The 26249-nt window shown below is 49.1% G+C and overlaps 1 protein-coding gene across 3 annotated transcripts in view; it reads left to right on the top strand.

Annotated features, from left to right (window-relative positions):
• Positions 1–25897, top strand: part of Scn10a (sodium voltage-gated channel alpha subunit 10) — a 96011-nt gene extending 70114 nt beyond the window's left edge. For 2 of the 3 annotated variants that reach the window (XM_087905151.1, XM_087905152.1), the window contains exons 18-27: positions 1292–1415; positions 2654–2808; positions 5623–5796; positions 11755–11877; positions 12788–13072; positions 15063–15116; positions 16162–16299; positions 17162–17266; positions 20634–20904; positions 24233–25897. In XM_087905151.1, coding sequence (XP_087761277.1) covers positions 1292–1415; positions 2654–2808; positions 5623–5796; positions 11755–11877; positions 12788–13072; positions 15063–15116; positions 16162–16299; positions 17162–17266; positions 20634–20904; positions 24233–25449 — 2646 coding nt within the window. In that variant the 3' untranslated portion in view covers positions 25450–25897. Of the gene's footprint in view, positions 1–1291; positions 1416–2653; positions 2809–5622; positions 5797–11754; positions 11878–12787; positions 13073–15062; positions 15117–16161; positions 16304–17161; positions 17267–20633; positions 20905–24232 lie in introns of all 3 variants that reach the window. The other variant, XM_087905150.1, reaches the window with a different exon arrangement.
• Positions 25898–26249: the final 352 nt, after the last annotated feature.

Below are 26249 nucleotides of genomic sequence, written 5' to 3' on the forward strand. Positions count from 1 at the left end.
GTGGTGAGCTGACAGCCTCACAGAAACCAAGCAGGGAGTCACCTACAAACCCTGGGGGAAAGTCTTGTAGAGAGAGCTACCTGTGAAGAGGCAGTGTCTCGGGGCAAGGAAGATGGTTCAGCTGGTACCGCACTTGGTGGGCATGCAGAGAACCTGACTCTGTATCCCAGCCCCCGTGTAAAGAGCTGGGCATGCTAGTCCACTCCTATAATCTCAGTGTTGTGGAGGGGGAGGGGCAGACAGGAGGATCCCTGGTGCTGGGTGGCCCTCCAGTCTAGGCGAGTCAGTGAACTCCACGTTCAGTGGGAGATCCTGCCTAGAAAGGAGAGAGTGGCTGAGAAGACGGCTGACTTTAGCCTCCGGCTGTCTCCCAAGCACGCATGTCAGTGCTCATGCACCTCCACACGCGGTCACACGCACACACACACAAGCGCCAGATCTTTAGTGTTTTCACTGCCACCGTAAGGAACTCAAGACTTTAACTTCACACCTCGCCCCCAAGTGCAGCTGTGACAGCCACTGGACCCGGGCAAGGTAAAGTGAACACTATTCACCCCCCCCACACACACTTATCGAGCCCTTCGGCGTGAGGAATGTCAGCCACTGGCTTTGAGCCCAGGCAAGGCTGACCACAGCAGACTAAGATAAGAAGGGCATGGGCTGCGATGGGGCTTGGGGGCCCTGGACACAAGCCGTTTAGTCCCTGGTGGCTGAGGGTTGTCACATTCTGCGTGTGGGTATCATGCCCCTTCTAAATTGTTCTACGGACCACCTGGCTAGCTTTCCCTCCTCTGTGCTCTCACATGTAACTTCTGGGTGTAGGTTTTAATTCTGGTTTTGTTTTATTGGCCATAACCCTGGCCAGGCAGGGAGGAGCCTGTCAGTGACAGATGGGGACCCACCCTACCATTTGGCTCCATTAGCCAAGTGATCAGGTTCACTAACATGAGAGCCGCTCCGGCTCCTAATTGAATTCGTCTGGAGACATTACAGGCCAGTGCCGCTGGGAGGACAGCAGGGCCCCACAACACAGCTCCCCGATTAAATATTCAAGTGCATTGAAAGCTGAGCATCTTTATGGGTGTAATTACAGTGTCTCGGGCCATTGCCAGCTCTCCATCAGGGCCCGGCTAAGCCGCAGGGCTCCACGGGGAGCATCCATGCCCTGGCCTTAGCTGCTGAGTCCCAACCCAAGGCAGTTGACAGCAGAGTCTGGGCTAACCTTGCCAGGGGCAGATGCCCCAGGTTCCTCAAAGAGCCACCTTCACTGCCCTGAGCCTCTGCCCCGCAGGGAGAGGACGACACGAGCTCTTCGGAGGGCAGCACGGTGGACTGCCCGGATCCAGAGGAAATCCTCAGGAAGATCCCCGAGCTGGCGGACGAACTGGAACAGCCAGACGACTGCTTCACAGAAGGTATAAGGAGCATGGACCTCTTCCTCATGCTCGCATTGATGGGGTCGAGAGTCCCGCCCCAGCTCTAACCTAAGTGCCTGGGTGAGCAGAACCATGGCCCGGCATCCAGGGCAACCAAACAAACAGGCTCGCTCCAGGCCTGAGGCACCTGTGCCAGACACAAGTACTGTTTATGCCGCAAAGACAGACTCAGTGTACCGTCCGCCCTCCTCCCCCTGGGAACACCTTGTGAGATTATAACCAGCCCCCTTGAGTTTGAACGGGAAAAGTTTCCTGCTGCAATGGTGATCACTCTGAACTGGTTGGAGATGTGAAGGACCACAGGAGAGCCATGGGGTGTCTGCTCCATGCTGATTCACTTCCCCCCTTGGCATTTACAAAAGCGAGGCACACTATAGTCTCCATAGACACTCGCGTGACAGACGAATACACAAATACTTCCTACCTCTCGAAATACCTATCGAGGTAGCTGTGGCCTCGGTAACTTTAAATAAGTAGGAATTGTGGGGAACAACGTTTCGTTGAGTCCCTGCTTCCATTTGAACTTGGTTAAACTGGACCCAGACCCTGCCCCAGACATGTGGCTCTCCAGTTCCAGCACGGGTAAGGCCTCCCGGGTACCATCATATTCAGGACTCACTGTTTGTCAGTCTTCGAAGGGATGTGTGGGCATGAGGATGGGGACCACCAGGTTCATATATAATAAGGAAGAAGCCTGGGGAAGGCATTCGAATGGCAAGGCCATCATGAGGGGATGATCTAATGAGTTACATTGAAAGAGGAGCTGGGAGGTACAAGAAGTCTCCCCAATGGAGCATGAGGGGCTTTCCCAGCAGGCCAGAGTGCTGGTCATCCCTCTGGACTAGCCCTCAGGATCTAGTCCAGTTCCCCTCCTGTACTGTGATCAAACACCATGACTAAAAGCAACTGAGGGAAGGAGAGGATTTATTTGGCTTCTTAGTCACTGCCACCCTTGAGAGAAGTCAGAGCAGGGAACTCAAGCAAGAACGTGAAGCATGCATGCTGTGTGTGCTTGCTCACAGGTTCACGCTTAGCTAGCTTTCTTACAGAGTCTGGAGCCATCTGCCTAGGGAATGGTGCTGCCCACAGTGGGCGGAGCCCGCCAACGTCAATTAGCAGTCATGACAATGCCCCCACAGACATACCCATAGGGCGACTGATGTGTCAAATTGACAGTTCAAGCTAACTAGGACCCTGTGCACCACCTCTCCCTCCAGGCTGCACTCGCCGCTGCCCCTGCTGCAAAGTGAATACCAGCAAGTTTCCATGGGCCATGGGTTGGCAGTTGCGGAAGACCTGCTACCGCATCGTGGAGCACAGCTGGTTCGAGAGTTTCATCATCTTCATGATCCTGCTCAGCAGTGGAGCGCTGGTAAGGGAAACCTGGGTCCGGGCTCAATGACCTCCAGCTGGGCTCTGGTAAGGGAAACTGGGGTCCCAGGCTCAGTGGCCCCCAGCTGGGTGCTGGTAAGGGAAACCAGGGTCCCCGGCTCAATGGCTTCCAGCTGAGCTGGGCTTCCATCTAAAGGCCTTAGAGCTGCCTCCGTGGGGCTGCACCCAAGACTTGAGCTGAAAACCCCCAGGCCACAGATGGCAGGAAAACTTTAGCCCAGCACACTACATGGGAGGTATTCAGCACGCCCCTCACATGGCATTCTAAACCTAGGCACAAGCTTTTCCAACAATGACTGCGTGCCCCCCACTAAGACTCTAATGGTTGGAGGACTCTCCCATTGTCAGCAACTAGGCAGCAGCAGAACCTAACTTTGCCCGTAAAGGATCCCCAAGCCATTAGCTTTCTACCCCCTGGTCTTCCAAACACTGACTTTTTCGGAAGACCGAGTTCATCTTCCCCTTCTTAGCAAACCACGTGCCTGCTAATTCTTTGGTCTCACGGTCTTTTCAGGCATCGTTTTCTCTAGTCTAGTCATCTGGAAAGTGTGTGGAAACACAGGTCCAGTTGGAGGCGAGATGACAGAACCTGAGAGCTTGCATTTCTGGCAAGCTGCAGACATTGGCAGCTGAGAGCCATTGAACAGCAGGGTCTTAGGGAATAGAAACTGTGGAGTTCTGCAGTACTCCAGAGGCTGCTGGTCGGATGCTGGACTCTGAAGAACAAGGAAAGGTTCTCTCCCCGTGGACTTGGGCTCACTGCAGTGTTGAGTGCCCATCCTAATTAAGCCAAGTGGACATAGGCATTGGAAGGGACTTACTGTCCCCATTTATCCAATACTATCACACACGAAAATGCTGGCGTCAGAGACTCAGCTGGGGTCCAAGCTAATCCGCCTTCCTCAGCACTCACAGCTCCTGTCTCCCCACGGGCCTGCCCCAAAAGGTGCCCTTCTTTGTTCTCTGTACCCTGCTGCTGCGCCCTTCTCTCTCCTCCTTTCTCTCTACAGTCTAGTGCCAACCTCCCCATTCCCAGGGGGCACTCAAATCCTGAAGCAGCTGTTCTGCCCCAGCCCCACCCCCAGCAGTTTCGCTTTGCTCCCTATCTCCTTTCCTATGGGACCAAACAGACACCAAATTTAGTCTTCTTTATGCTTTTACTTTGAGTGCTTAAAAAAAAAAAGTAACATGGGTTTTCATCTGACAAAGTGAAGTGAGAAAAAGGAACTTGGAAATTATAGAAAAAGATAAAGGGAAAAAATCCACCATTTTCCTGTCACTCAAAGAGAAACTCACTTTGAAAACACTTTGGTGTGGCTCTTCCCAGCTTTCTTATACACAGAATATATAAATATTGTAAAAAATAAATGTATGTATGTGTTCTATGCCTTCTCAAGGAATTTCCTCAGGAAGTATGCACATACAGCCTCATTTCGCAGCCACAAAATACTTCATTATAGGAATGTGCCCCTCACTTATTCAGTCGGTGCCTACATCCACACCTCACATGGACCACACATCTTCCTTGCAGGAAATTTTAAATAATAATCAGGAATATTGAATGACTGTCAGAAGTACTGAGTGGTTTCAGAGCTTTGGAATGATCACCAGAGACGCTGAATGGCTATCAGAGTTATTGAATGATGGTTGGAGATTTTGAATGACTTTTACAGATGTTGAATGATAAACAGAGTTTTTGATGGTTGGAGATTTTTAATGACTATTACAGATGCTGAATGATGATCAGAGGTATTTAATACTTGTCAAGAATATTGAACACTAGACAGAGCTATTGAGTAATGGTTGGAGACACCGATTGTTGGAGATCTTTGAATGCCTGCCTGGCTTAGGTTTGGTCTGCGATCCGGAGGTTGGAGCCATGTCTCTTGATTCAGCAGTTTATTGGGGGCGTACTTGTGGAGGAAGCAGAGGAGGACAGCAGGGTGGCAGGGGAAGCAGCTGAGCGATGATGTCCAGCCTGAGCTGAGCCCACAGGAACCCTGACCACCCAGGGTGTCATAGAGTTGCCCCACATGGAGGCAAACCGCCAATGTCAGTGGCTAGTACTGTCCCAGAGGTGGGGACCTAACCCAGGCAGCACTTCCCAGAGTGGACTCAGTTTGATCCAAGCCATAAAACTGCTACCAGCTGCTGGGTGTTGGCACCTCAGGCAGAGAGTCATGTGGACACCGACAGCACGCAGCATCTTTGGCGCGTCCTTAAAGCTAGGTTGACTCACTACTCAACAGCCTTTTGGCTCCCATACACGGGCTGTGTTTTCACTCCTATCAGTCATTTCTGAGATGAATCCCTAGCAGACACACCAACACTGGGGTCCTTCTTCATCTCTGGTGAAAGGAAAAGGTGGTGCCTCTTTTTAACTTGAGTTTCCTTGATTACCTGTGAGATGGAGCACTCATTTTCAGAAGTTCTTGGTGATTCTTTCCTTTCTTGTGGGCTGCCTGTGGTCATCCTTCTGTGCTTTTATTTTTAAAAATAAGTCACTGTGAATATCCCTTTGGTTTGCTTCCAAAATCCAACCCAGGGTTCCTTTTCTCACTTCTACCCAACAGCCCTGCGGGTATCAGGACTGCATGTCCCTGTGTGCTGCGACGTGTTAGTTCCTATCCCACAGTGCACCCTCCACGGTCCACTTAATCCTCAGAGCAGAGGAAGAAAACTTGGCCAAGAAGACTACTAAGGCTATTCCCCGGAGGCCGTGGGTAGGGCTGGCTGGTCCTCGCAGTGGGTCAGGACCCCAGTGCTATGAGCCATTCTTCTCTCTTCCCTGCAGGCCTTTGAGGACAACTACCTGGAACAAAAGCCCCGAGTGAAGGCCATGCTGGAGTACACCGATAGAGTGTTCACCTTCATCTTTGTGTTTGAGATGCTGCTAAAGTGGGTAGCTTATGGCTTCAAAAGATATTTCACCAATGCCTGGTGCTGGCTGGACTTCCTCATTGTGAATGTGAGTGGCGCTATGCACTCCGTGGGGTGGAGTCGAGAACTCGCCATGGACAGGTGCTGTGGCTTAGTACAGATGTGGTTCTATGAGCACCATGGGGTGGAGTGGGGATCTCACCATGGATGGGCGCTGTGGCTAGTACAGGTGTGGTTCTATGTTATGTACACTGTGGGGAATCTCACCATGGATGGTTCTATGGCTTAGTACAGATGTGGTCCTATGTACACCGTGGGATGGAGTGGGATGGAATCTCGCCATGGACGGATGCTGCCGCTGGTACAGATGTGGCTCTGACAATTGTCTCTTGGGGGCTGCTTTGAGCACTGAATTAGAAGTCAGGATGACTTTGCATGTCGGTGAATGGTGAGCCCCGGCCAGGAAGCTCACAGTTTGTACACAGTTGTGACCTCTGGTGAAGCTGCAGGCCAGCAGACTCTGTCAGGTTAACTGCTGCAGCCGCCCGCCTTCATATCCAAAGCAAGATGGCACAGGCACCCAGGCTGCCCTGTACTCTCACCCCTTGCCAGGGCTCTGGACCTCAGGGCCCTGTGGTCTACAAACAGAACCTGCCTGCTAACTTCACGGTCTCCAGTCCTGGCTGTGCTGCCAATACCATGGAACACCCTGGGCAAGCAGGACACTGGGAGGATCTGATCTTTCTGGTCTGAGGTGAACTCCAGGCAGTAATTTGTAGATGGTTCCAGTCATTTCCCAGGTGCAGCTGTGGTTGTGAACCTCTGTGCCGAGAACACCGGCTCCCCTCTATGACACCAAAAGCAGCGGCAGGTCCTGCTGGAGTTCATACATGGGGATCGGCCATGTGTCCCACGCACTCCGCCATCACTCCCACGTCTTAACTACTCCACTACTTTGCCCCCTTTGAAAACATCTCCTTGGCTTTTCAAGATGGCAGCCTGTGCTACTTGCTCGCTGCTGTCTAGATGAGGGTTTTGTGAGCAGGGAGAGCCAGGGGTGTTTGTCTCTGTCTCCCTCCTCCAGCAGCCACCTGCACCAGGGTCATGGACACCAGAGATGTCAGGAAACACGTCTGTGTCTGGTATGTGTCTCCTGAAGCTAGCCAGGGTCCAGTACAGAATATTCTGTCTGGCCAAAGTTGGCAATATCTCCACAACGGGCCTGCATGTAACTCCCTGCTTTCCTGATGCCAGTGTGCCAGTGGTATCAGGTCACTGTGCCATAGGGACTCTCTGAGAAGCCTGGAATCTGAGTCCCAAGTGACAGCTCTCTGCATGTGAAGAAATTATTCAGGAAGAAGAAGAAAACATTTTGTTTTGTCTTGCACTCTGCCAAGAGCTCTTACTTGTGTAGACTTTATTGTTTTCCAGTCCTGATCTCCTTAAGAAGTCTATTCTTAAGCTGGGTGTGGTGGTGCACGCCTTCAATCCCTGCACTCGGTAGGCAGAGGCAGGTGGATCTATGTAGATTCTAGGCCAGCCTGGTCTGCAGAGTGAGTTCCAGGACAGCCAAGGCTACACAGAGAAACCCTGTCCCGAAAAGAAGAAAAGGGAGAAGAAGGAGGAGACTCTTCTTTTATTGTGACTGTCCGTCCTTCCTTTCATGCATCCGTCTTCCCATCTATTCCACTATTTACTTCTTCGCCTTTCCTTCCTTCCTTCCTTCCTTCCTCCCTCCCTCCTTCCCTCCCTCCCTCCCTCCCAAGAGTCCGTCTGTCTGCCCTTTTCCTTCCAGTTATCCCTTTCCACTCATCTTCTCCTCTTCCCTTCTTCCTTTCCCCACTCCCCAATTGGTGCTTAACCCTTGTGTCTCTCTTCTGTTTCATCCTTCTAAACAAATAGCCTGGCACTTACCCTTCTGTCCAACCACTCACTCACCGTCTCTCCAGGCATGCGTCCTTTTATCCATGTGGTCTACCATCTTTCCAGACTTCCTTTGCCAACCTCTGATGGTCAGCTTTAATGTCCACCGAGGACCACCTGGGAAGAGAGTCTCCACTGAGGAAGGATCTACAGCTAGCTGGCCCGTAGGCGTGTCTGTGGGAGACGGTCTTGATTGCTAGCTGGGGTTGGAAGGCCCACCCCGAATGTCTGCTGCACCCTTCTGTGGGCTGATCCCCGAGCTGTACAACAGGGAAGACAGATGGGTAGGAACAGCGAGAAGACAAGCAGCGAGCCCTTCATTGCTCTGTGCTCTGCTCGTGGCTGGGATGTGACGGCTGTTCGAGTTCTGCATTGAGTTCCTCAAAGACGGGCTGTAGCTTGGAACATAAGCCAAGCAAACCCTTCCTCGCCTTGGCTGCTTTTTGCTGGGATGCTTCATCTCAGCCACAGAAAGGAAAGCAGAGCACAAGCTATCCCCCTGCCCCCCGCCGCATTCCCCCTACCGTCCATTCATCTCCTTCTCTTCCAGCTGTCCACCTAGCCAAACTTTCTTCCACTCATCTGTTCAACCCGGCTCTCCGTCCATCGTGTATCTGTCCGTCATTGCACTTAGCCATTCGTTCTTTCATCTATCCATCCTTTTCCTTCATCCATACTTTTTCCTTTCTCTGATTTCTTTCTCTGACCCTTGCACTCAACCGTCTATCCTACCAATCTTTGTGGCCTTTGATCCTTTCTTCCTCCCGTCTTTTCATCCATCCCGACATGATTCTTTCCTTTCTTGCATTCATCAAATATTTATTTGCAAAATCTTTTAAATACAAAATTGCTACATGGAATGCTCTGGGAAACATGGAAGTAAGAAATAGACAGTCGGCCAGCCACAGTGTTATATGCCTAGGATCCCAGCACTGGAGAGGCTGGCAGAGGAACACTGGGAGTCTGAGGCCAGCCTGGGCTACATAGTAAGACCTGCCTGTTCCCAAAAAGGAAAGGGGATAGAACGGATGGGAAGGGGAGGAAGGAGTGATTTGGAGGAGAAAGAAATGAAGGGAAGGAGGGTATGGAGATAGGGAGGGAAGTGGAAGATGGATAGGAAAAGAGGCGGGGAGGAGGAAGAGAGGAGGGAAAGGAAGAGTAAAGAAAGTAAGGGAGGGTGGGAGGAGAGAGAGATCTCCTCTAGGAGTTTGTGCTTTAATCTTCCTAAGACCGCCATATTCCAAGAAGTAAATGTATTCAAAGGGTGGGTGTGGTGGACACGGATTAGGACAGTCACCCCTGAGGTGACACAGAAGCATGAGCAGAGAGTCCCGGAAAGCTTCCTGTAGGAACACAGCAGCGAGAGCAGAGAGGTGCCGGAGGAAGGCCAATCCTAGTTGAAAGCATGACCTGGGCCACAGGTTCAGACACACAGAACCATTCGATCTGAGCGGGATGTGGGTGGGATGTGGCTAGAAAGACAGGCTGTGGTCACATGACCCAGACTGAGGTCCCAGAGAAGAGTGGAAGCGGGAGGGAACCAGGGTCGTAGCCGGAATTACGGTAGAGTGTGGAGGAGACAGACGCAGGAATAGCACTGTCGGTAAGCTGTGGCACTGGTGGCCTGAGCCATACAAGAGGCAGGGTTGTCTGCTCCGTCTGTAAAGTTTGAACAAGAAACAGCTTTTCTTGAAGGATGTGCAAAAGACTGACACAAAACTGGCCCTGAACCATGCTGTCCTCAGCCAGGCAGACAGCTGGGTGCCTGATGGTGTCTGGGGCCTTGTGCTAATGCAAGAAGGAAGTCCTTGCTATCCTGTCTGTTGTGGTAGCTGTTGGCCTGGTAGAATAGGCCACCCATTCAGAGAATGGATGTTGTTTCAGACACAGAGACCTACGTGTCAACTCCTTGCTTTCTAGAGTCCTGGTACAGGCGCCAGAGTAAGTAATCTAAGCCCTAATTCCGCACCATCCAGGATGTTGTGGGTCTGGGTCACAGCCCCATAAAGCTAAGCTTGTCCCCAGAATGTTTCCCCCCTAGTATCTTGAGAGTTCCTGCAAGAAGTGGCTGTTTTTCGTGACAGCCTGTGTCCTTTGATGTCCTTGGGATAGCACCTGAAGAGAACCGGCAGACCAACAGGGACTCACTAGAGCTCAGACCACTGCCCAGCTATGAGAACTAGCTGACTTGGGGTCAGACTCCCTCCTTTCCGTATGAATCTTGCATTTTACAAAGGGTGAAAGTGTCTTAATCCAGCAGGCCACAAAGCCAGGGCTCAAGAGAGACCTAAAGAGATACACACAAGCAGGATTCTTCACAACCTAATTTTCTAAGTAGATACAATCAAGACTAATTTTAGATCCCTCAAAATAAGCATATTAGTTACCTTTCTGTTGCTGTGAAGAAAGGGTTTGTTTTGGTTTATGGTTCTAGAGGAATAGAATCCATCACCTCAGGGAAACGTGACAACAGGCAAAGAAAGCAGGGCAGCAGGACCTGGATGGTCACACTCTCACCCTCACACAAGAAGCGGAGCGAGAGGGGGAGAGGGAGAAGAAGTAGGACAAGGCTATAAGCCTTCAAAGCCAGCCCCCAGTGACCCCAGTGATGCATTTCCTCCAACAAGACTCCGCCTCTTAAAGGGTCCATCACTTGCTCAAACAGCACCACCAGCTAGGGGCCAACTGTTCAAATACATGAACCTGTGAGGGACATTTCTCATTTAAACCACCACAATAGGCTTTAATCATAGGTCCAATGAAGGGTCATCAGCTCCCCAAATCTCTGAAAGTCAATCAAAATATCAAGGTTCTTGGGGCCCAGCTAGCACCATTGGAGGAAAAAAGAAGTTTGACCACATGTTTCTGGAGATAGCAATGAGTGAGAATACGCTTTCCTGCTGTGGAGATTTGAAAGAAAATGGTCCCCACAGGGAGAGGTGCTAGTAAGAGGCGTGGCTTTGTTGGAGGAGGTGTGGCCTTGATGGAGATGTGGCTTTGTTGGAGGAGGTGTGGCTTTGTTGGAGGAGGTGTGGCCTTGATGGAGATGTGGCTTTGTTGGAGGAGGTGTGGCTTTGTTGGAGGAGATGTGACTTTGTTGGAGGAGGTGTGGCCTTTGTTAGAGTGGGTGTGGCCTCTGTTGGAGGAAGTGAGCCACTGTGGGGGTGGGCTTTGAGGTCTTCTATGCTCACACTATGCCCAGTGACACAGTTCACTTCCTGTTGCCTGTGGATCAAGATGTAAGACAACTCCTTCTTTGTCACCATGTTCATCTGTATGCTGCCATATTTCCCACCATGATGATAATAGACTGAACCTCTGAAGCTGTAAGCCAGCCCAAGTTAAATGTTTTCCTTTCTAAGAATTGCTGTGGTCATGGTGTCTCTTCACAGCAATAGAAACCCTAACTAAGACACTTAGAACTCCCTGGGAGTAATGAATGGGTTTTGAGTTCATCACGGAAGATGGGGAGGAGAAAACATAAGATCCAGAGAAAGGGGTAGAATGTTGTGAAATGTCGTCTTTGGGGTGTGTCATGGGCATTGCACTCTTGAACTCAGAGAAGCTGTCACCTGCACAAGACTGGGCCCATCAACATTCTGCCATGATTGAGGAGGGGCTCACAAGGCCCCACCCATCCTCAAGGATCTATAGATAACTCATGATTGCTAGAGGAAGGAGAGACATTTCCTTAGTGGTGTAGCCACTAGTTAGATGCTCTTGCTCCTGTAGGCAACCAGTGAAACTCAGTGAGACAGATAGACAGACAGACAGACACACACACACACACACACACACACACACACACACACACAGCATGAAAGTAAAAAGGATCCTAATTGGAAGAGAAGGGATTCAGGGGAGGATGGGGGAGACAGTAGAAAATCACGGGAGGTGAATGTGACCAAACAATATTATTATATATACTTATGAAAACATAATGAAACCATTGTGTGTAATTAGTATATTCTAATCAACCTTTTAACTCAGTAAAAGTAAAAGAACTCCTCCCAGGCTAGACAGACAGAGCAGGGCCTGGGAGGCAGGGAACGGAAGTGCTTTCTCTTTCCAGCAGCTGACACTCTAGACTCCAGGATAATGCTATGCTCTCTGCCTGCACCAGATCTCCCTGACAAGCCTCATAGCCAAGATCCTTGAATATTCGGATGTGGCATCCATCAAAGCCCTTCGGACTCTCCGCGCTCTCCGGCCACTGCGGGCTCTGTCTCGATTCGAAGGCATGAGGGTAAGACCCATTTCAGAACATTTTACCCACAGCATTTGTCAAACCTTCCCCTGCTTCCCCCACCTCCGTGCCCTTCATACCACTGACCCAAGTGGCAGTCCACACTTCCAGGTATCAGCTCTGTGTTGTCCTTCCTGATCAGATCTCGGTTACACTGTGCAGGCTGACTCTTGTCTCCCTCAAGTCAGACTGTAATAACCTCCTTTCTCATCACCCACAAGTGCCTCCAGCCCCAGGCCTCAGACCCCACTCCCTTGGAGACGTGGTCCTCGCTATTCCCTGCCTTCTGGTCTTATTCCTGAGCACACACAAATCACCCGCTGTCCCGTTTCTTGTGACAAGTGAATCTCCTCCCTGATACTCTGAATAAATGCAGAGATAACCTCGGCTCAGCACCGCAGCCAGCACCTCTCTGGATAGTCTTTACATCCTATGGTTTGTCTCTGCCACCTGCCCCGTTGCTTCTTTAGTACTGTCAGCCTCCTCCCTGTCCCACTTCCATCACTGACTCGAAGCAGTGGCCATAGCTTCACAAATAACAATGGCGTTTTCAAATCGGCTTGTGGGCTGGCGAGAGAGCTCAGTTTCCCCAGCGCTCGCCTCACAAGCATGAGGGTCTGAATTCAAACCCCAGAACCCATGTGAAAAGTGTAATTTTAAAAGGCAGGCATGGAGATGCACGTTTATACTTTCAGCTGGCGAGGCAAAGCCAAGTGGCCCCGGGGCTCACTGGCAGCCAGCCTACCCTAGTAGGTGAGTTCAAGGTCAATGAGAAACTGCCTCAGAGGAGGTGGGTGAAATGATGCCGCCGAAGGCTGTCTTCCATCCTCCATGTGCAGGTATATGCATGACAGAGAAGTAAGGAGAAGTGACATTTGGGGATTTCAGGTCCTTTTCTGTTTCCCACCAGGTAGTGGTGGATGCACTAGTGGGCGCCATCCCCTCCATCATGAACGTCCTCCTCGTCTGCCTCATTTTCTGGCTCATCTTCAGCATCATGGGCGTGAACCTCTTTGCCGGGAAATTTTCAAGGTGCATTGACACCAGCAATAATCCGTTTTCTGTTGTGAATTCAACCGTTGTGACAAACAGGTCTGACTGTTGCAATCAAAACTACACCGGCCACTACTTCTGGGTCAACGTGAAAGTCAACTTTGACAATGTTGCTATGGGTTACCTGGCTCTTCTTCAGGTGGTGAGTCAACGCCGAATTCATCATTTCCATTCCTTTGGCTGCTTAGTAAAGGGAGCTTCCAGGTTCTTCCTGGCGATGCTACATAGAGACATCACAGGAAGCAGCACCAAGTGTAAGCTGGAGTCATTCTCTATTTCCATGGACACTACTAGACTAGAGGCCCTCACTGCTGAGTGTGAGCTCACAGGGCTAATGCTAGCTAAATCTGCCTGAGAGAGTAGGCTAAAAGGTGAGCCATCCAAGCGACAGGATGCACAGAACAGGCACGTTCACACGGTTCCATCTTTCACTTCCCATTATCTCCTGTGTGATAACGATTATAGCTAATTAAGTCTGGTGCAATGGTGGATAATATTAGTGATAACAGTGAAACCCGTTCACGCTCTTCGTTTGTACCTCACTTGTCTACATCCACACTTTCGTTTAGCACTGTGTTTATTGAAGCGTGGTTACAGCTACTTAGACATCTGTGACATCTATTTACCACGAGTTCCTAGACTCCCCACTCTGCTCATGCATTCAGGGAAAAAATATCTTCTGTAGCTGTGGTCTGCTAGGCACTGCACTTAACCCCTGGAAATCACAGTCAGAACTGGGTGCAGGACCTGTGGCTTCATGAGGAAAATGGACAAATGTGTTATTCAAACAGCCCATCAAATGCCGTAACAGGCTGGAAAGAGCAAAGATTCTTTCATGCCTGAGATATGCTGCTACAAAGCACACCCATTTTTAAGACCTCAAGGACACCAAGACTGGCCTAGGGAGATGGCTCAGTGAGTGCGAGCACTTGCTCTGCAAGCAAGAAGACCTGAGTTCAGATCCTCATTACCCATGAAAGCTTTGGGGCATAACCGCATTCACCTACAACCACAGAGTTGAGGATGTGGACCAGAAACATCCCTGGAGCTTGCTGCACGATCCTGCTGAAGACAAAGCATGAGCCCCAGGCTCACGGAGAGGTCATGCCCTAAGGGAATAAGATAGCAATAGAGGAGGACATTAGACTCCTCTGTTTTCTGCACACACGTGCACTAAAACACACACCCACAAATGTACACACACAGACACAAGAATGTTAAAACTGGAACAAGAAATGTGGTCTTATTCCCACTTCCAATGTGTATTTAGTCTTTATTTTTATTGAAATAGATTATTTGTTTGTTTATTTTGCATCCCAACCAGATTCCCTTCCTTCCTTTCCTCCCAGTTCCTTCCCCCACTTCCCCTCTGTGCCCCTCCCCCAAACCACTCCTCCTGGATACAAGATTAACTTTAAAAAATCAGTATTCCTCCTATATATACAAACAATAAATAGGCTTAGAAAGAAATCAGAGAAAAAACACCCTTCACAATAGCCACGAATAATATAAAATACCTTGGTATAACTGTAACCAAGCAAGTGAAAGACCTGTATGACAAGAACTTTAAGTCTTTGAAAAAAAATTGGAGAATACATAAGAAGATGGAAATATTTCCCGTGCTCATGGATCAGTAGGATTAACATAAAAATGTCCACCTTAACAATAGAAATCTATAGAGTTAATGCAATCCACATTAAAATCCCAACACAATTCTTTACAGACCTTGAAAGAACAATACTCAACTTCATATGGAAAAACAAAAAATCCAAGATAGCTTTTTAAAAAAATTGTGTATTTATTCTTATGTCACGTGCATTATCTGGGAAACTGATTGAGAAAATGGCAGCCCCAACAGAGCATAGAACAGCCTTGCCAGGTGTCCCTATAGCGACTAGAGTCCCAACTGAGGCCATATTCTAGAGAGTTCCAAGTCTTCAATACTGCACTCCTCTGGGTTACTTGAAATCATGTGAGATTGGTCCAGTCACCCAGAGACTTCCTTCCCTTTCTGCCTACGCTCTTTCTTCCCCAAGTCTCTTCACATCTTTCTCTCTCCCTGAGCCACCATGGACTAAGAAGGGTCCAGTTAGATGGACAGATGCTGACTGTCCTCCACTTCTTGTTTCCAGGCAACCTTCAAAGGCTGGATGGACATTATGTATGCTGCTGTCGATTCCGGAGAGGTGAGTCTCAGCTCTCAGCGACCATCGCTTTCCCCTCTGTGTGTCCTATATCTGGGATGCTGACTGTATCTGGGATGAGATTTAAATAGCCTTCCTGCCAGAAGACTCAGGCTTACACAGCTTCCCACAGCCCATCCCTGTAGCAACATCCAGCTGCTACATTTTGGAGCATTTGAGCCCAACTAGCCTTCCACGTGGGCTCCTTAAGCTTCTATTACTCACTGTTGAGAACATGGGCAGACAGCTGGACAGCAGTGGTTTTATTCATTACTTTTCTTGTTGCTATGACCAAACACCTGACAAGAAGGAATGGAAAGGAGGGGTTGCTTTGACTGAGAGTTTAAAGGAGGTCCGGCCTCTCATGGCCTGGAAAACATGACAAGAGCAGGAAGCAGCTGGTCACACTGTAGTATTCAGGAAGCAGAGCGGACAGGAAATAATGTTTCTTCCAGCAAGACTTTCAGTCTTAAAAGTCACACAGCCTTCCCAAACGGTGGCACCAACAGGGGCCCAAGTGTCCAAACACTAGTGAACCTGCAGAGCTGTTTCACATTCCAGTCCTAAACAGTAATGTGGCTATGGCTAAGACCCCTCCCTGCCATAGCAGGCACAAGTGATGTCCTGCCTTCCCTCTCAACCCCTAGAGTCCTCTGGGATTCCCATTCTCTGCTTGAAGTGATTCTTCGGTTCATCAGATGTTACTCACTCAGTGGCCTCTCCCGGCAGGGCAGGCGATGGGACATTTCCAGGCAACTCTCATTACTAAGTCCGGGGAGTTGATAGACAAACCTTCCAGCTCCCCTGTTCCTTAGTGGTCCCACTCCGGGGTGAGTTCTCATCAGGATGGAGCTGCAGTTGCCTACAGCATGGCCTAGTTAATAAATAATACCCCTCCACCAGCCTTTTTTCATCTGCTGCTTCTCCCCAGCTCCTCAGGCAATCCTGCTTTACAGGATAAAGCACGGGGGCCTTGTCTCAGGGTTGGCTCTTAGGGGAAACCTAAGGCACACGCCTCCTCATATCTCCTGCCCTGTCTTGACCACAGATCAACAGCCAGCCTCAGTGGGAGTACAATTTGTACATGTACCTATACTTCGTCGTCTTCATCATCTTTGGTGGCTTCTTCACGCTGAATCTCTTTGTTGGGGTCATAATTGACAACTTCAATCAACAGAAAAAAAAGATAAGTGGGGCCCGAGTGTCTCGGCCATGGTAATGAATCCTGCACTTCCGACCCCTCGGACAGCTGTGGCCTCGTGGCTAAAAGTCAGTGATACAACGCTTCCTGTCTGTAGCGCCAGGCTGATATTTGTCCCCTGGGTTTGGTCCTCACCACTGTCTGGTGCCTGATGCTGCCACTGCTGGGGGAGCTCTGTTTGCAATGTCATCAATGCTCCCCAAGGTTCCCCATCATCCGGTAAAGTGACCTCGGTCTTCTCAGCTGGAGCCAAGTGACCCCACACAGATGACTCCTCATTAAGTACCACTAGGGAGAGAAAGCCTCCAGCACCTGGGACTCTAGAACTTTAATCCCCCAGCAGACTGAGTTAGGATATCTCAGGAAGGTCCAAGACCTCAGGCACTGGCAGAGTCCCAACCCTCTTGGAATGGAAAAGAAGATTCTTGCCTCCATACTTTCCTTGGCTTCATAGAAACCTAATCCCAAATATTTATTTATATTTCTAATATAAAATATGAGTGCTAGAGGTATAAGAGGCTTTCTCATTGTGCATACTTATTCTCCAGTTCCCAAGCCCTCTTCACTCTTGTACTGTAGGACAGAAATCTGCTTTGCTCCAGAAGCCCAGGCTGTGGCTCATATCCAGATGCTCCCCTCAGAGTTTAGTGGGCATGGCACTGGGTAGAGCATCTGGCTGCAGACACCCAGACAGGGAGTCAGCAATGGGTTCATCCCCTCTCCGCCCAGACATCCCTGATCCTTTCTGAGAGGCGATGAAAAGGTCCTTCCTATACAACACTCTGGCTTTGGCATCTCTGGAGGATCTCGTTATTTTTAATAACATCGGTGTGTCCCTCTCTTCTACCTAGGGGGCCAGGACATCTTCATGACGGAGGAGCAGAAGAAGTACTACAATGCCATGAAGAAGCTGGGCTCCAAGAAGCCCCAGAAGCCCATCCCGCGGCCCCTGGTGAGCCCCTGGCTTTCTCTCTATCAGAGGAGGTTGATTCAGCCTGAGCCCAGGTTGAGTAGATGCCTGGCCAGTGCTGTATGGAAGAGATCGGGGCAAGTTCAGGGGTGGAAGTAATGAGGTTCCCAGGCCCCCAAAGATGAGGTTTCAATGAAATGAAAACAGCTCCAATGGGTGCCTCAAATAAGCCTGTCTGACAAACTCTGCGTCTCCCAACAACTGAAGGTTCAGTTGTGGATTTGGAAAGTCCAAATTCATGGAATAGAAAGAGTAGTTAGAATTTCTATATCAAGGTGTGGCCCTTAGATAAGTTACTCCAGGCTTGGTGAGTACAAGGTGTCAGAACATTTGCAGGAGGCAAAGGGAGACTGTTCATCTTCAGCACACTCTATTTGTAAACAATGTGTGTCGATCTGTGACTGTTTGAACATCTGTGACGAGGCCCAGATCAGGAATGTCAGGCGGCTCCAGGTCTGTAGGGCAGAACGTTCCTTCCAGATCCTGTAAGATGAAAATAACCAGGTTTGGAGAAGTCTGAGCAAGAGTGTGCAAGGCTTTCTAAGGTCCTCTCAGGACACACACACACACACCGTGCACAAGCACCCACACATACACAAAATCCAATGGGTGGGAACAGGCTCAGAATTAAATGATTCGGGATAAAAGCTGCGCCCAATCAGTGGGTTCGAATCAAGGTTTATAGAAGCAAGCATCTGAGTTCCACGGCCTTTGCTGCACTCCACGACGGTGCTGAGTTCCGTGGCCTTTGCTGCACTCCATGACAGTGCTGAGTTCCGTGGCCTTTGCTGCACTCCACGACAGTGCTGAGTTCCGTGGCCTTTGCTGCACTCCATGACGGTGCTGAGTTCCATGGCCTTTGCTGCACTCCATGACAGTGCTGAGTTCCACGGCCTTTGCTGCACTCCACGACAGTGCTGAGTTCCGTGGCCTTTGCTGCACTCCACGACAGTGCTGAGTTCCGTGGCTTTTGCTGACCTCACAGCAGTGATGAGCCAGAGAGTCCTGTATTTGGACCACTCTGTTTAGAATAATCAAGCTTCTGCTACTTTTTCTCTGGCCTCTCCCTTATCAACCAGCCCACAAGTCACTGAAGCTTCTTCCTCTCATTGTCCCTGGCATAGGGTGGGCTCAGTCTCAAACAGTATCCTGTAGATATGAAGGCATGGAGCTAGTGTTGGAATTTCAGGCTACACAATCAGAGTAGGAATTGTAGGTGGATACCATTGCACCAATGAAGTCTTAGCTGGGACCCTCCACGTCCTCCAGTGGTGGCATTGAGTCTGTTGTCCCCATGAGGAGGAGAGTGGGCCTCGCTGCCTGGCTCTGCTCCTGGGATTCTCCATCTGTCTGACCACATTACTACTCTTAGTGGAGAGCATGGCTCCTTCCTCTATTGTGGGCCAAGGCTGGTGAATATTAGCGCCTGGATTCCCAAATCAAGAAAAACTGAGGCAAGGTTGGGATATTTCAGTGATGCTTTGAAACCTTAGGGAAACCATAAGAGCAGTGTCTAGGCAGAGACCATACATGACTGTTCTCCAGAGCCCACAGTCCATGGTCCATCCATGCTCTAGCCAACATCTACATCTTGATACCACCTGGTCATATGCCCTCTCTAAAGTCTTGAGCCAAGAAGGAAACTCGGGGAAAAAATCCTACTGTATCTTAATATCAGTGGAAATTTTAGGGTGCAATTCTGGGCTCTGGCAGCCCTAATAAGCTGAGTTCTACCTCCCATACTCAAAATGCCAATTAAAGAGACAAATGAAGCAAGAACCAGAGAAAGGGGACTATTCAGCAGGGGCCCTATTGGTGAGAGGAACAAATAAAGATGTCCTGGGCTCCCAAGTCCATCTCTGAGTCCTGATAGGAGGGTTATGTTTAAAGAGAGAGCAAGAGACATGCATGGCTAGCAAGACCTGGTCAAGTGTGGTCCTGCCCATCACTGACCCTTCAGTGTGTCCTGCAGGTGGCCCGGGCAGTTGTCAGAACTCTGTGAACTCTCTTCCTGGGAGACAAGTTCCTCTCCGGCTGGTACCAGGCTTTATTCCTTCACCCAGAGTGAGATACCTAGGGAAATTCAATTGCTAAGGGTCCATTGTGTCTGATGTTCAAAGGGAGGGGCTCAAAGGTTACTTTAGAACACCCCCACTCCTGCCAGAACAGCTGTGCTAACACTCAGGACCAGCTCTCCTTCCATCCAGCATCTGTCTCTGGAATGTTCCACTGATGTGTTTGGGAGCCCCAATAGATCAAGCAGAGCATTGGCAGAAGTGTTTTACCACTGCCCCCCCCCCAGGTATGGGGCTGCTTCTAATGGTGGAGCTAACACAATACCACAAAGGGATTCCCCAAATTGTACATGCACCCCATGCCTTGCCTCTGGTAAAGTTCACATTCTAAATCTTGTCTTATTCATAGAAAAGGCGAAAGTTCTACAGGACTGGCAGTTTTATTCTATAACGTTCTCACATAAAAATTACTAAAAGCAGGTTTCCCATGCTCCACATTATAAAAAAAATAATAGACTCCAGTCTGTCATGTTATCATTCACCCTCCATCATCTCTGAGCGCACAGAGTGTTGCCAAAATGTGAGCCCCGCCCACAGGCTGAGCCGGGAACAGCCAAATATTGGAATATCTAACCCTAATCTGAGGCTTGCTTGGTTTAGTTAGAAGGCATGTAACCATGAATGGGCCTCTTTTTTTCTCCCCATTTTCACAACGACACATAAGGGCTTAGTGGCTCAGCAAAGCCACTCCCATCCCAGGACATCAGCCAACAGTCAAGCCAAGAGGCAGGCACTCTGTGGTCAGATTCCCTGCTCTAACCCAGCAGGGCAGCAAACCCCCTGCACTGTGAAGCAGCAGTAGGCACCAGCCTTGTGGCAGCTTCCCCTCACCCACTTGGAAGCGTCTGAGGCATCCTGGCAGGACTAGAGCAGGTTCTTTACTCCTGGTGCCACCCGTGTGGGACCCTGGTCACAGTATCCACTCTGTAGGTGCCTCTGTACAGGATTAGTCAAGCTAGTCGGGAGGTTGACTCACAGCTGCTCATTCCATCTTCCATTCTCACAAATTCCATGGCAGGCACTATGCAGATGCTAGAATCCGAGCTGTAAGCAAGATGGACACAGTTCCCGCCCTCAGAGAGGTTGCAGTTTGAGGATAGAGGCAAAAATTAGCAAACACAACACACATGTCAACTCGCAGGCTGGAGAGATTGGAGAAAGGAGGGGGTCAGAAGCCAAGGATGCCCAAGACTGGAGCCTGAAGACTCTCATAATGAGGCGCTGGATTCAGGAGACTAGAACAGGCTGACCTGACGCCTCCCTTTCTTTCTCAGAATAAGTACCAGGGCTTTGTGTTTGACATCGTGACCAGGCAAGCTTTTGACATCGCCATTATGGTCCTCATTTGCCTCAACATGGTCACCATGATGGTGGAGACCGACGACCAGAGTGATGAGAAGACCAAGGTCCTGAGTAGGATCAACCAGTTCTTCGTGGCCGTCTTCACGGGCGAGTGCGTGCTGAAGATGATCGCCCTGCGCCAGTACTACTTCACCAACGGCTGGAATGTGTTTGACTTCATCGTGGTGATCCTGTCCATCGGGAGTAAGTGGCAACTGCGGCCTGGGGAAGCCTCATTCCTTGGGGTTGTTTAGCTATTATTTTAAAACCAAGGAAGCAGCCAACTCGCTTGTACAACTCTGTGTGCATATGTGTGAGCATGTGTGCAGGGGCATGTGTACCATGAGGGACATGTGGAGGTCAGGACTCCTCTGTGTCAGCCCTCACCTTTCACATTGTTGGATCCAGAGTCCCTCATTGTCCTCTGCCTCGTACACCAGGCTAGCCGGCCCACAAACTACAGGGGATTCTCCTGTCTCCGCCTCCCATCTTTCTGTAAAAGCCCTGGGATTACAGGCACACACTTCCATACCCAACTCTGTAGGACCTTACCCACTGAGCCATCTCCCCAGCCTTAGCTTGCTTTTTCAAAACACATGGTACAGGTTAGAAGAACCCAATTTGTGTGGTCTTCCAAAGGCAGCAGACAGTGATGCCCCATGGTGTTCTCAGGGAAAGAAGACGGTTGGTGGACTACATCATGTGATCATGGGTGACAGAAAAGTGAAGGGCTCGATGCAATGGCATCAGTGCTGTAAAGACACCAGGGTGTTGTTGAAGGCTCTATATTTTGAGTGCAGTGGTGTCTAAAGTTGGAATCTGGGTTGAGAAATATAACTGACTACTTACTGAGTCCTGAGCTGGATTAGGTACCCCAGATCAGCAACCCCTCTGAAGGAGGTGCCGTTGACCTTGTCTTACATGTTTAGAATGGAGCCTTAGAGATTAGAAATGTTATGCAGGTACCACAGTCTGCAGGAGGCAGATTGGAACTCAGACCAGTCTTCTGTTCTTCTGTTCTTCTCCCTCCCACAACAACCGAGAGACTGTATCCGTTACTCTTCCAACTGCTGCGCCAATACCTGACTAGTCACTGAAGAGGAAATGACTGCTTTGGGCTCATGATTTAAGAAGGGAAGTGGTCACTGTGGTGGGGTGACCCAGCAGCAATAGCATGAGGTATGAGATCAGGTCGAATCCCCAGTCAGGAAGCAGAGAGCAATGGATGCTGGCGCAAAGCTCACATCCTCCTTTTTATTCAGTCCAGGACCCCAGCCCATGGGATGGCATCACCTACATTTAGGGTTGGTCTAAAAGCTGAGCTCCTCAGAAAGGTCCCGAGACACTTTCTGAACTGGGTCCAGGTTATTCTAAATCCAGCCAAGTTGACAATGAAGACTGTCACATTGTCCTCAGACTAGTTGTTTAACTGATGCTTGACTTTTGACAGGACACATCCTGACTCACCAACTTTGAATTGAATCATAAAAATATCTTTGCCGGTTATATTCTGACCCGCCTACTGCTCATGTCAGCACACAGCTGTGGGTTTAATTTTCTATTGATTTACTATCAAGAGCTAATGGCATCTTGATACAACCGATAGCAATTCATCACTTGCCCTACCCTGATGGCAAAACAGAGGCTTAGGTTGCATTTATTTATTTGAGGCTTTAATCTGGCTTTGCTTTATCTTGGTATTGCTGGAGGATTTTCTAAATTGTCTTTATTAAGATTGACATACCAAAAAAAGTACTACATGTATTTAATGTATACAACCTGTCAGGTTTGAGGTTTGTATATCCGTGAAAGCATTTCCACTGTAAACACCATAGACATATCAGTTGCCTCTGAAAGTCTTCTCCTAATTAATCGGTTCATTGGTTTGCTAGTGCCAAGACCCACCCTATTAGCTGGGAATGGTGTTACATGCCTATAATCTAAGTCCTTGAGATGCTGAGGCAGGAGGAATATTGTGAATGTGAGATCAGTCTGGGCTGTGGAGTGAGATTCCCTCAAAAGTATCGAGCAGACAGCAGCAAATGAAAAGAACTCTGTGGAGCTCTGTCCTCTACGACTTCTCTGTGACTGAGTGCAGCAGAAGCTTTGCTGCCCATTGGCTAGTGAGTTTTGGTTTTCATTTGTTTGTTTTGTTACATCTGTCTTTCAAAATAAGAGATCCGAGAGGACATTTTGATGGGAGTTGCTTGTGTGGATATCCATATTGACAATACAGAAAAACCACATGTCCTATGATGAGGGCTTTTAGCTAACAGTTCCTGGGTTCCTACATAGCACTGGGCAGGAATCCCTGTAAATGCGGAGGGGAAAACACCTGAAGAATCACCTGTCCATCTTTCTTCTTTTCCCCCCATTCTCCCTTCACACCCGAAAGACATTTATTGTTGCAAGTATGCATTCTGTTTTTTCTGAACAATCCTGAGAAAACTAAAGATGCACACATGATGTGTACATGATCTCATATTAGATGTCATAAATGTATTCATGATATATACATGATCTCAGATGTCAGATGCATACATGATGCATCATATTAGATGTCATAAACGCATACGTGACATATATGATCTCATACTAGGTGTCATGTAATGCATACATGAGGTATACATGATTTCATATTAGATGTCATAGATGCACACATGGCATATAAATGATCTCATATTAAATTCATATACTTGACATATACATGATCTCATATTAGATGCCTGTAGTGGTATATGCATCCTTCATCTTTCTTCCTTTCTCATGCTTAGGATTATGAGGCATAACTGACCCTGAAAAATCTTATCCCCAGACCCTAACATAGAGTTCAAGTACAGCTGGAAATGAAAGAGATAAATTAAAACCATTGTGTAGACAGCTGGCCATTCAGAACCATTCTTGTTTATCTGTCAGCAAATTGCCCAACTCCTAGGCCTCCTTATAATTAATGTGAGTCCCATACAATTATCTGTGGGACCATGTGCCAGGAACTGAGTCAATCTTCACAGTAGGAGATAAGGAGACAGATCATAGGGGGTCCTAGCCTACCCAGAGCACAAACCAGGATGGGGACATGAACATGGTAGGCTATGTCACATTGGAAGCAAAGCATTGTGGGCATGTGGAGGAGACTACAGTCATTTCCGGCTGAACTTGACTGTGGAAAGAGAGACGGTTGTTTATTACGATGATTGACATGTCCTAATTGAACAAATTAATGGGATTCACTGTGATATTCCCACACATGCATGCATGGTGTGTTGAAGACGACAGGGTTTTAGAGGCTGACTAATAAGTTGTTCTGGGTTGGGAGAATGATGAGAACATAGTAGAAAGGTCAAAAAAAAAATAACCTGATGGAGGAATGGGTACCTCAACGGACAGTTACTGACGAGCAGGTCAGGCTAAGGCCCAGACTCTTCTCATATGGACGTCTGTACTGAGAAAAGAGGAGGACATATGCTCATAGCCAATTTAGCCAGAGCTCATGGTTTGAGACACTAATTAATAATTTCCCACTGTGTTGCAGGTCTGGTGTTTTCTGCAATCCTCAAGTCCCTTGAAAACTACTTCTCCCCAACGCTCTTCCGGGTCATCCGTCTGGCCAGAATCGGCCGCATCCTCAGGCTGATCCGAGCAGCCAAGGGGATCCGCACGCTGCTCTTCGCCCTCATGATGTCCCTGCCTGCCCTCTTCAACATCGGCCTCCTGCTCTTCCTCGTCATGTTCATCTACTCCATCTTCGGCATGGCCAGCTTCGCCAATGTTGTGGAAGAGGCTGGCATCGACGACATGTTCAACTTCAAGACCTTTGGCAACAGCATGCTGTGCCTTTTCCAGATCACCACGTCAGCCGGCTGGGATGGCCTCCTCAGCCCCATCCTCAACACGGGGCCCCCGTACTGTGACCCCAATCTGCCCAACAGCAATGGCTCCCGGGGGAACTGTGGGAGCCCGGCGGTGGGCATCGTCTTCTTCACCACCTACATCATCGTCTCCTTCCTCATCGTGGTCAACATGTACATCGCCGTGATCCTGGAGAACTTCAATGTGGCCACGGAAGAGAGCACGGAGCCCCTGAGTGAGGATGACTTTGACATGTTCTATGAGACCTGGGAGAAGTTCGACCCTGAGGCCACTCAGTTCATTGCCTTTTCTGCCCTCTCGGACTTTGCAGACACGCTCTCTGGCCCTCTTAGAATCCCAAAGCCGAACCAGAACATATTAATCCAGATGGACCTGCCGCTGGTCCCTGACGATAAGATCCACTGTTTGGACATCCTCTTTGCCTTCACAAAGAACGTCTTGGGAGAATCTGGAGAGCTGGATTCTCTGAAGACTAATATGGAAGAGAAATTTATGGCCGCTAATCTTTCCAAAGCATCCTATGAACCAATAGCTACCACCCTCCGATGGAAGCAGGAAGACATCTCAGCCACTGTCATTCAAAAGGCCTATCGGAGCTATGTGTTACAACGCTCCTTGACACTCTCCAACCCCCTTAGCGTACCCAGGGCTGAGGAGGAGGATGGACCACTCCCTGGTGAAGGTTATGTTACATTCATGGCAAATGACAATGGTGGGCTCCCAGACAAATCAGAAACTGCTTCTGCCACATCTTTCCCACCATCCTATGATAGTGTCACCAGGGGCCTGAGTGACAGGGTCAATATTAGTACATCCAGCTCAATGCAAAATGAAGATGAAGTCACCAGTAAGGAAGGGAACAGTCCTGGACCTCAGTGAAGACACTCCGGCATGCACGGGGCAGGTTCAAATGTCTTCCTCTGCTGTGAACTCCTTCCCTCTAGGGGTGGCACTCAGCCTCACCAATGCATGCCAGTGGTCACTGTGTCAGAGCTGAATGGGGACATCCTTGAGAAAGCCCCTATGCCAATAGGAATCAAAAGACAAAAAACACATCTCTGCTTTGACGACCCTTCCAAATTTCCAGAAAATGACACTGCTCCATTTATTTTGGTTGTGACAAGAGATGTGATTTACCATAGCCAACTTCTCAGAACCAGAACTTCTAGGGACACACAGCAAGGACATTTCCAATGGTCTCAGGTAGCCTTAGAGAAGCCACATCGGGTAGGGATGGCATTACTAATTTGGGCTTGCATGATTGCATGGTCACAGCTGCTGGGCAACACCTGTGAGACAGCCATTAAAATGAATATTTTTAAAGGTATGGCAAGAGTAGCATATGTTTTGTCTGTGTGTGTGTTAGTGTGTACACAGGTACATGTGCATTTGGAAGTCGGATGTCAACCTCTGATGTCACTCTTCAGGTCATGGCGTTTGCCGCCACAGAGAGCGTGCTAGAACCAAATGATACTTTTCTTGTTGGCATGACAAAATTCCCCACAGAAGCCACTTACAGAAGGATTTCTTTTGACTCACAATTTTTGGGTACACCGTTGTTCATGGCGAAAAGGCACGGCAACAGGAGCATGAGTTGACAGGGCACATCGTGCCCAGAGTCATGAAGCAGAGAGAGATGAAGGTTGGTGCCCAGCTTAGTCTCTCCCATGGGATGGTAT

Source organism: Myodes glareolus, chromosome 4 (genome assembly GCF_982192425.1).
Source record: "Myodes glareolus chromosome 4, mMyoGla1.1, whole genome shotgun sequence".
Taxonomy (NCBI): domain Eukaryota; kingdom Metazoa; phylum Chordata; class Mammalia; order Rodentia; family Cricetidae; genus Myodes; species Myodes glareolus.